This window comes from Corapipo altera, unplaced genomic scaffold, assembly GCF_003945725.1.
Source record: "Corapipo altera isolate COAL_440 unplaced genomic scaffold, ASM394572v1 201, whole genome shotgun sequence".
NCBI lineage: Eukaryota > Metazoa > Chordata > Aves > Passeriformes > Pipridae > Corapipo > Corapipo altera.
Genome location: NW_020884940.1, coordinates 3,293,972 through 3,304,766, shown reverse-complemented (window position 1 = coordinate 3,304,766; position 10,795 = coordinate 3,293,972). Strand labels below are relative to the sequence as shown.

Genomic DNA, 10,795 nt, shown 5'->3' with positions numbered 1-10,795 from the left:
GGATGGTCCCTGTGACGTCTCGGGGTATGCGACACCGATCGCTGTGACACCGCAGACCGGCAGGAGCAGAAGGATCATCCCTGTGACACCCTGGACGGGCAGGACGGTCCCTGTGACACCCTGAACCGGTGGGAGCAGAGGGACCATCACGGTGATGCCTCAGAACGGAGGGACCACCCCTGTGATACCCCAGACCCGCTGGGTGATCCAGGATGATCGCTGTGACACCCGGGACCAGTGGGAGGAGCACATACATACATCTATCTATATAAATATATATAATATATATATTTAAATAGGATTATTTTTAAAAAAGCCCCCCGGGGACCGCGGGGAAGCTCCCTCCCCCCGCACATCCTCCTCCCCTCCCGGTACCGTGCTCCCCCCTCCTCACAAGGCTTCGTGATACACGTGTGCGAGGGGACAGTCCCCGCGGGACCCCTCGGGGCCGGGGCTGCCAGTCCGCTGCTCCCCGGGCCGTGGGGCGGGGGTCCGGTACCGCACCGGGGGGCACCCGGGGGGCCCCGCGATGCCGCAGGGGCTGCGGCGCATCCCGGGGGGCTCGGGCTCGCTGAAGGGTGTGGCGTACTCGGGCTCCGGGGGCAGCGGCTCCGCGTACTCGTGGTGCTTCCCCGGCACGTCGTAGTGGCTCAGGACCAGCGGCAGCGTGTAGCCCTCGTCCAGGAGCGGCTTGAAGGTGGAGGGACCCGTCTGGCTGCTGGGGCTCACCTGCACCAGATCTGGCTCGGCGTACTCTGAAACGGGGCTGCGCGGTCAGGGGGTGGGGCTGGGACGGGGGTGGCTTGAAAAAGTGGGCGTGTTTGGACCCCCGGGGCTGGGAAAAGCTGTGCCAAAACCAGGGGTAGGATGCCCGCCCCATGGACCCCACATCCCTCTGCCCCAGCACAGAGAAGGGCTCCTGGTGCCACCTGGCCACCCTCCAATACCCACGGCTGTGACAGAGATGGAATTTATTATTATTATTATTATTATTATTATTATTATTATTATTAAATATTAATATTATTATTACTACTACTACTACCATCTGCTATTATTGTTGTTATTAATATTATTATCATTGTTATTTATCATCCCTATTATTAATGTTGTTCTTATTATTTATTATTGTAGCTGTTATTTATTACCCATATCATTATTGCTGTTCTTATTATTTAGTAATAGTATAGTTATTGCTGTAATTATTATTATCATTGTTACCATTGTTATTATCCTTATTTATTATTTATTATTCTTTATTACTGTTTATTATTCTTTTACTATTATTATTGTTACTACTATTATAAAATAATAAGCCCCCAAAGGGTCTCCCTTTTGCATAGGACTGTGATGCAGGAGGGGTTGGACCAGAAGGGGAAGAGGAGAGGAATGGACACCCCAGAGTGTCCCCAGGGTGCAGTGGGGGAGACACGGTCCTGACTCTGGGCTGGGGGACCTGTTTGCCCCCCACTGTCCCTGTTACCTGGGGAGTGGGTCCGGCTGAGGTCTCCTGGTGCAGGTGCCGTGGGGAAGGAGGCCAGGCTGGGGGGCTGCAAGCTCTGCAGGGAGCACACCTGGCTTGACTCCAGCTTGGGGTACCCTGGGCAGGGAGCAGAAACCCCTGTTTGTCCCAGGCTGTCACCTGGACAGGTCCCCCCAGGAAGGGGATGGCTCTGGGCTCAGCAGCAGCACCAGTTAAACCAGCTGCACCCCATGGCCCACAGGACTCCTGGTTCTGGGGAGGGCTTGGGGACCCTTTACCTTTTGTGATCCCACAGTTCAGCTCTGCTGCTGATTTCCTGCCAAGGGGAGAAGCAAGATGGGGTGAGGGGTGCCAGGCACCCTGTGCCCACCATCACCCACCTCCTCACACCCACTGAGTGAGCAGCTGAATGAAGCTGCCACATTTTGGGAAGGTGATGCCGGGTAGAAGTGGGGGGCAGGATGGGACCCACCTTTTCCTATGGCAGAGGAAAGCCAGGAGCAGGAGGACGGAGCAGAGGAGCACGAAGCCACCAATGAGCAGCATCACCAGCAGCGTGGAGCCTGGGGAGGGAGGGCACATCAGCCCATCCCACCCCTCTGCACCCAGGGGTGCCAGGAGCCCATCCAGGGCCCCCAGAAGAGAAAATCAACGTGTTGTCACAGGGGGATGAAGCCCCAGTGGCACCGGGAGCACCACAAGACGATGCTGTGCCCCCCATGGCACCCACCTGCCTTCTCCGGGTCCAGGGCAATGCCAGGGATGGGGGTGTGGGTGGACAGGCGGCTGGTGGGCACAGGGACCTCCCTGGGGACACTGGGCACTGCGGGGCAGAGAGGGGACAGTGACTGTGGGAGCAGCACCGGGGAGGCAGCGGTCCCGGGAGGGATGTTTGGGATGGGGGGGTGTGGGATCCTCGGGAAGGGCTCACCATAGGGCCGGGGTGCGCGGACCCGCGCCAGGGGGCAGCCCACCAGGGCCACCTTGAGGGCCACGCGCTGGTGCCACCTCTGGGGTGTGACACGGACGTAGCGGGCAACGATGGGGGGGATGAAGGCGTTGGAGACCTCCCCGTGGCTGTCAGCATTTCCTTCAAAGACCTGGAGAGGGCAAAAGAGGTGCCAAAGCTGAATATCCACAGGCAGGGGGTCTCAGCCCCTCTGCTGCTCCCTCCATGCCCACCTTGTCCTCCTGGCTGGCACTGCCCCTGTAGGGTTTCCAGTTCTTCCCGTCGCGGCTGGAGGAGACCCGGTAGGACATCACGTAGTAGTCGTGGTGCTCGGAGGAGCCCTTTGTGATGATGCCTGTGGGTGCAGGAGGGGGGTCCCCGCTGTCAGTCACGGGGTGTGGGACTGGGGAAGAGCCTGGGGCAGGGCTGGAATAACCCCCATCTCTTGGACATCCACACTCCAGCCGGGAAAGGAGGAGGGCAGGACATCACCCAGTGGAGGAGGGTCCCTCTGACGCCGGGAAGGGGTTTGGGTGGCAGATTCCAGTGCGGGACCCCCCCCCGGCCGTTCTGCTCCCAGCAGCCGATAACCTCCGGCCCCGGCTGCCAGCCCCACATTCCTCCCTCCTCCAGCCTCCAGGCGGACAATGTGCCCATTTTCCTGGCCGGCCGCCGGCGCACAAAGCCCCCGCTCTGGGCAGGCTCCGAAGCACAAAAGGCGCTCGCTGGCACCAGATGCAAGAGCATAATATTAACTTGTTCGTCCCAGAAACTGCTGCGGATGAAGGGGAGGGGGAAGAAGGGACAAAAAGGGGGACAGGGCACAGCGGGGGGGGGGGGAGTTGATTTGCTTTGTATCCCAGTAAAACCATGACACAAGGAGCTCCAGTGCGTCCTGGGAGTTGTGGGGGTGTGGTTTTGTGGGGATCAACGGGGCTGGCACCGTGTCACCACAGTGGTCAGGGTGGAGCGGGGACATGGGCAGCTGTTGTCCCCCTCACCTGTGACATTCCTGCGGGTGCCCAGGTCCAGCTCCAGCCAGGCGGTCTCGGCGCTGGTTTCGGCTGCCCAGGAGTGGCCGGCGGTGCCAAGTGCTGCCCGTTCGGCCACCCAGGCCCTGACCTGGCCCAGCACATCCACCTCGTGCCACCAGGATGAGGCGTTGAAGGCGGCCACCTCCAGCGCATCGTCACAGGCTGGGGACAGGAGGCGGCAGGCTGGGAACTCAGGACCCCCAACCAGGCGTGGCACGGGGGTGGCACTGGGATTGGCAGCCCAAACAGTGCCTTAATTTCAGGGGGAGTGGGACAAAAAATACCTTTGTGGAATATGAGTCGCTTCTCGGAGAGGGATCCCCTGTGGGGAGGGAAGCAGGGGCAGCATCAGGCTGGTGAACAAGCCCGGGGGGGGTTTGCAATCGGGGGCTGGCTGTTCCATGTGACAGCACAGGTGGGTCCCACAGCCGGGCGTGGGGTGCAGCCCCTGTTCACCCACCTTTTGGAGTGGAGCCCGTTGGCAAAGGCTGACTCATAGAGCGTGATCCCCTTCTCCCGGGACAGCGTGACCTGCCCGCCCAGCTCGTCCGCGATCACCCCGGCGTGCACGGCAGCCTTGCACAGCACCGAGGTCTGCAGGGAGCAGGGGGTCAGAGCAGCCCCCACAGGGCACCCCGAGGCCCAACCCACCCCCTGGGGGTTGCTGGGGGTGCCAGGCAGTGGCCACATGTGCTGGGGACTGTCCCACACTTACATCCCGGTAGCCCTGGCTGGGGTTGCCCCAGATGTCCCCATGGATGTCCTTGCAGCCCGCAGGGCAGTACACGCTGAAACGCACAGCAAGGGGGGCTCAGGGCTTGCTCTGCCCCTCTTCACACCCTCTCTGTTCCCCAAGAGCCCCGGGAGAGGGATGGGGTGAAACCAGGGCTGATGGGAACTGCCGGGGTGGGGGACACCAAAGCAGGACCACTCACCCCCCCGACCACTCACCTGATGTGCTCCTGGGTGTAGTGGGTGCCTCGAACCAGGCAGGAGACCAGGTCTGCAAGGCAGGGACACCCCAGGGTGAGGGACCCACACCCACCCCACAACACCCACCCACCTCTGCCCAAGGGCACCCCATTCCCATGCCCTTCCCAACCAAATCCTGCTCCACGTTTGGGTTTTCCACCCCATATCCCCATGTTTGGAGGGGTAGGGAGAGGTGGCCCTTTGGTCCCTGCAGCAGTGCCACCATCTAGAGTGGCTCTGTTTGATATTGGCCACCTGACCTGGGGGTGTCCCATGTTGTGCCCCCAGTCGGGGAGAACATGGATATTCAGGGCAATGGGAGCCCACCCAGGGGTCAGCAAGGAGCTCCCTCCACCTCAGGCCGTGCCCCCCTCCACGGGCCAAGACACATCCTGGGGGGGTCTCTGCACCCCCAGGGGATGCCCCCCCTCACCTGGGTGCTGAGAGGTGGCATAGGACAGGAGGAGGCCTCGCCCCGAGCGGTGGCTGGTGCTGTTGAACAGGACGGTCACAGAGCTGGAGTTTGTCACCAGGAGCGGGGCAGAGGGGACGGAGTTCCTGCAGTAGGGCCCTGCCGCAGGGACGGGGCCGTGGAGAGGGTTGGGGCTCCCTGGGGACAGGTGAGGGCACACAGACCCCAGGGTTTCACCTCCCCCGGCTCAGCCCTCGCCAGGGCTGGGGGAGCTCAGGTATTTAGGTCCCAGGGTTGTCCCACACCCAGGGTGGCCCATCCCCAGGGTAATCCCAGCCCCAGGGTGCTGAAGGGTCCCCATCTTGAGGGTGGCCCCATGCCCAGGGTTGTCCCAGCCCCACGGTGGTCCCACACCCAGGGTGGTCCCATGCCATGGTGACCTCACGCCCGGGTGTCCTCTTGCCCAGGGGGGTCCCACGTCCCAAGGTGGTCCCATGCCAGGGTGTCCCCTTGCCCAGGGTGGTCCCACGTCCCAAGGTGGTCCCATACCAGTGTGACCTTGTGCCAGGGCAGTCCCAGCCCCAGGGTGGCCCCACACCCAGAGTGGCCCCATCCCCAGAGCAGTTACATCCATGCCATGGGAGGACCTGGGTTGCAGCCGCCCGATTGCCCCCTCCCCACCACACTGTCCCCCCACAGCCACAAGCAGCACGGGGAGGGGGGGACACAGCCCCCAGATGAGGGCATGGGAGCTGGATCAGGTTCCTGGGGGGTACCCCAAGATGTCTCCTGGGATGGCATGAGCGGCCACCAGCCCTTATGGGGACCTGCCACCACATCCCCCACTGCCAGGGCTGGCACATGTGGCATCACCCCACGGGACCCCGAAATGGGGGCTGTGTCCCCCTCCCCATCTCCCCTCTCACAGGCGCTGCCGGAGCTGCCTCCTAAATCCCGCCCCCGTTTAATCCCCATTAATTTGCAATCTCCATCTCCCTGATTAAAACTTCGGCTTAGCAGGCAGGAGGGTTCCTTAGGGACATCCCTGGACCCAGCTGGGGACCAGAGGTGGCCCCAATCCCCAGACTGCCATCATCCCCATCGCTCTGCTCTGTGTCACGTCCATCACTGGGGTCTCGGGGTGCCCAGAGATGCTTTGAGCAAACACCATTCTTGTCTGGGGGACACGGAGCTGTGTCCCTGTGTCCCCATGGGGCTGCTGGTGACACCTCCCATGGTGACACCACGATGTGGGGTCGTGCCGTGCCTCAGTTTCCCCCCTCCTGACTTGCACCCTCCCCCTGCCTGGGGTGAACTGAGAGCCCAGGGGACGTGGGACATGTGTGTGCAGGGATGTCACAGGGTCACAGACATGACAGGACAGGGGGCTCTGCACGATATGCAGATGAGATGCAGATGAGACACGAGCAGATTTCCCACCCACTGCCCCGGGTCGCTGCTGCCACGTCTGCATGGCTCCTGGGGACACCCCGGGACCCCTTGGCTGAGCCCCAGGGCTGGAGGCTGCCACCCCCACAGGGACCCAGCCACGTCTCCAGGCAGGATCAGGCCAGGGGCCAGACACTGGGGCTGAGTCAGCGGGAAGGAGTCCACGGCCCCCGCCTGCTCCGGCCGCTTCCCGAAAAACATCTGGGACTCCTCAAGGGCCGGCGCCGGCTGCGGGAGAGGGACCCCAGCCCTGTGTCATGCACTGGCACGGCCCTGGTGAGGGCTCCCAAAGGGGCTGTGGGTGCCCAGCCACCTCCCCCAGCCCCCCAACACCTCCCCCAGCCTCCTGGGAGCATCATCAGGGGGTCCCCCCTTTCCCACAGCCTGGGCCAGGAGGTCTCTTGGCTTTGGGGACAAACATGTCCCATGGGGGCAGGGACCTCACGTGCTGTCACCCCTCTGGATACCACCCCAGAAAAGGGTGAAAGCCCTGGAGGACAGGGAGAATTCCCAGTCCCGGGAGCAGATGTGGGTCCACGCTGGCTCCCTTCCATCCTGTATTTCCTGTCGTGTCCCCTGCCCCTCACCAGGGCTGCTCCTCCATCCCATCCCACCCATGATGCTCCCCCCCACCCCCTCAAGACATTTTCCCTGGCACCCATCATGCTCCTGGTGCTGCCAAATCCCTCCAAGACCATTAAATCTCTCGGGGAAAATCCTGGAAGCGCTTGGGCAGTGGCTGGGCCGATGGAATTAATCCATCAGCAGCTGCATCTGGTCCCAACTGCTCTCTCCCCTTCCAGCTTGGCAATACCCCCCTCCTCAGGTACCCCCTTCCTCAAATACCCCCATCCTCAAATATCCTCCTCCTTCACTAATCCTCTCCTTGGGTACCCCCCTCCTCAGATATCCCTATTCTCAAATATCTCCCTCCTCGGATGCCCCCTGTATTTGGGTACCCCCATACCTGGATATTCCTCTTCCTTGGATAATGCACTCCTCAGATAACCCCCTGTACTTGGGTACCCTCATCCACAGGTATTTCCCTCTTTGGATAACTCCCTCCTCAGACATTCTCCTTCCTTGGATACCCTCATCCTCAGATACCCCCTTCCTCAGATACACCCCTCCTCAAATACCCCCTTCCATGGACACCTCCTCCTCCCCTTCCCGTGACAAAATCAGATAAACCCCCACATTTCCCCAACACTGTCCCCGTGCAGGTCACTGATGTCACAGCCCCTGGGTGGGCTCTGCCTCAGTTTCCCCTCCCCATGGGACCTCCCCCTTACCGTAGGCAGTGCCAGCCTGGGGGTCCGAGAGCAGCAGGGAGCTGTGGGCACAGTGCTCCGAGGGTTCCAGATCCACGTCCCCGAACGCCAGGAGCAGGGAGGTGCCCAGGGGCGCCTGGAGCCGCCAGCGGCACATGGTGTGGTTGGGGTACGTGCCCGGGTAGTTCTTGGAGCTCAGGGTGCCACTGTGGGGTGCCAGCAGTGTGTGGCCACAGCCATTCCCTGTGGAGACACCAGGAAGGGCTCAGCTCCCTGCTGCAGTTTCCCCCCTGTTGGTGTGACCCCCCTCAGCACCTTCAAATGGGTTTTCCTAGTCCAAAACATCTTTTTTTTTTTTTTTTGGTGGATTTTCTGGTCATTCCCCTGCACTGGGAGGGGGGGGTACTGGTTCACCAGCAGTGCTTAATTTTCAGGGAAGCCTTCAGCAGTAGATCTCCATTTGAAAATTAAAAAAAAAAAAGGCAAGCAGCACTGCCTTTTAACCAGTTCATTAAGTAACATAACTCCAGACATCTTAGGGGGGAAAGGGAGGGGTTCCTAGATTCATCCCTGGGGACATCCAAGGATGAAGCTGCATCAGTTTCTCCCCACAGCCACCCAGCACTTCCAGCTCCTCTCTGTCCCCCAGGCCAGGAGAACCCCAATTTGGGGGGACACAAAGGGATTCAAGGAGGAAATACCCCCATCCATGGGGCTGTACAGCACTGAGCAGCCCCCCAGGACCCGCCTTGACCTTGAGCATGACCTTGGGCAGCTGCATCCCCACTGCCTCCTTCCCAGGGCGATGCCAGACCCGCCACAAAAGGGGCTTTTCTCTGAGCTCACCGCCCCCAGGCACGAGGGAACATCCTGGAAACGAGCTGAAAGCGCCCGGTGTTGGGATCCAGACGGGACTTGTGGGCAGGGTTGGGATGCAGGGAGAGAGGGGAAGCATCGCTCAGCCGCTCTGTGTGGGCTGGGGGCACGTGGGGGTCCAGTGCCCACCCTCTCTCCGCCTCCCCAAAAAGCTGCTGCTCCTGCCAAGCATCCTCCTGGCACAGCCAGAAAGAAAAGGGATGGTGGGCAGGGGTTTGCCCAGCCTTGGCTCCCCTCGCCGTCGCCGGGAGACGGCACAAAGTGCCGGCAAGGGAAAATCCTGCAGGGATGAAAAGGGGGGGCGCCGGAGGTGGAAGATGCCAGCCTTCCCCCCGGAGCCCCCTCCCTCCTCCCCAGCCTGCGGGAAGGGCTGGAGGCCAAACTGGGGGGGTTTATCCTGTGGGACCGGGAGAAATCCCCAGTTTTCCCTCTGGATGCTGATGGAGCAGAGCTGGGAAGGATCAAACCTTCCAGGACTGAGGGTGGTGGAGGGGCAGTGGGGACCCCAGGGCTGCCGGGACAGTGGCTCCCAGAAGGGCTGCTGTGCTGGGGGAGAGAAATTCGGGGTATTTCAGGGGAGTTTCCAGCAGGGAAAGGCAAAGCCGTTGGGATCTGCATGAAAAACCCTCCCTGCCCAGGACGGCCAGACCCCAGTGAGCCCAGTCGGGGGTCTTGGATGGACCCCGTCCAAGCTCCATTTCCACGCTGGTGGGTGCGGAGGAGCTGGGGGGATCCATTCCAGGAAAAAAAAAACCCACCCCGGGAAAGGAAATCCTTGTTAAAAACATCCCGAGTGTGGCCAGCGCGTGCCGGGAGGGAATGCCAGAGATAAGCCACGCCAGAGATAAGCCGAGAGCTGAGGGCACTCCTGGGAATTCGGCTCCGGTAGATGCTCCGGAGGGGCCAGGAATAGCCAAGACAGAGCCACGGCGGAGTTGCCCTCCCCTCCCCCCCAAAAAAAACCCCTGAATTGCCAAAAAATGTGGAAACTGGGTTTCCGGTGGGTGAGGGTGAAGTCACGGCCGGGCCCCCGCTGGGCTCAATCCTGCCAGGGATTTGTTTGTTTTCTCACAGGATGCAGGAAAGACACAACAGGGCGATGCTCCGGGAAAAGCCCGGCACGCTCCCGCCTCCGTCACGCCGCCGGCCCCGGGAAAGCTCCCCCGCGTCCACCAGCGGGTTTCGGATCCGCTGGAAACCCTGTGCAGGATGTGTCCCAAAACTGGATGTGTCCCAGCTTTGGGGGACGCAGCGGGATTGTGCCCCTGGTCATCCCGCCCTGGCCCCGTGCCTCAGTTTCCCTTCGCTGGGAACGATGCCTTGGATGCCCCGTCCTTGTCTCTCCTCGCTCCGGGATGAGCTGAAGACAAGCGGCACCGGGAAACATCAACTTCGGGATGAGATCTGGGTGAACATTCCCTCGGGGTCGTCCTGGACCCCGCGGGTGCAAATCCCACTGCTCCGCGGCATTCCCGGGATGGAGCCGCTGCCCGGCTCTCCCGACTGCGATCCTCTTAACCCGGGGATTAGGGGATCCTGGAGAAAGCCCTGGGGGCGGGACGGAGCCGGGACCCCCGGGACCACTGGGACAGAAGGCACCGGGAGTGGGGACAGAGGGAGCGGGGGGAGCAGGACCGGGGTGATGAGGGGGGGTAGAGGCAGCGGGGAGCTCGTACCGGAGAAGGGGGATGGAGCGGACCCTGTCCGGTCCGGTACCGGGACAGAGGGACGGCAGGGACGCGGATCGGGACCGTGAAAGAGAGATGGATGTGCTCCATCCCGTGCGGTACCGGGACAGAGGGACGGCAGGGACGCGGAACGGGACCGTGACAGAGAGATGGATGTGCTCCATCCCGTCCGGTACCGGGACAGAGGGATGGAGGGGGCTCCGTCCCCGATCGCTGCTGGAGCAGAGGGATGGCAGGAATCTCGTCCCGGATCGAGACCGGGGCAAGCACACCGTGAGGACCCTGTCCCGGTGCGCTCCGCTCGGGACACAGCAGGGACCCGTTCCCGGGAGCCCATCCCGGTCCGATCCCGGTCGGGACACAGCGAGGAGCCCGTCCCGGAACTCACCAGGACAGAGAGCAGCCACGTCCCGTTCCCCATCCCACACCCAGCCTTGCTCCCCAATCCGGCGAGCGAAAGGGAAGCCCCGAGAGTTGCCGGTGGGACCGGGGACTCCCGGCGCCGGTGCCCCCCCAACCCGCACTCACCGTCCTGTGCGGCGGCCGGGCGCAGCCCCAGCGGGCCGAGCAGGAGGCAGCAGCGGCGGAGCAGCAGCGCCAGCGCCAGCGCCCGCGAGGCCGCCCCGCCGCCCGCCCGCATCCTCCTCCCGCCGCCGCCGCT

General features: G+C 62.3%; 1 protein-coding gene across 1 annotated transcript; it reads right to left on the bottom strand.

Annotated features, from left to right (window-relative positions):
• Positions 1-209: 209 nt before the first annotated feature.
• Positions 210-10,774, bottom strand: LOC113955515 (discoidin, CUB and LCCL domain-containing protein 1-like). The gene is made up of 15 exons (XM_027661093.1): positions 10,663-10,774; positions 7,592-7,813; positions 4,872-5,009; positions 4,418-4,469; positions 4,182-4,254; positions 3,927-4,060; positions 3,751-3,788; positions 3,434-3,628; positions 2,666-2,787; positions 2,415-2,583; positions 2,214-2,306; positions 1,956-2,046; positions 1,762-1,799; positions 1,484-1,600; positions 210-755 (listed from the first exon to the last, which is right to left on the bottom strand). The coding sequence occupies exons 1-15, from the start codon at positions 10,772-10,774 to the stop codon at positions 391-393; spliced, it is 1,959 nt and encodes a 652-aa protein (XP_027516894.1). The 3' UTR covers positions 210-390.
• Between the last annotated feature and the right edge of the window lie 21 nt (positions 10,775-10,795).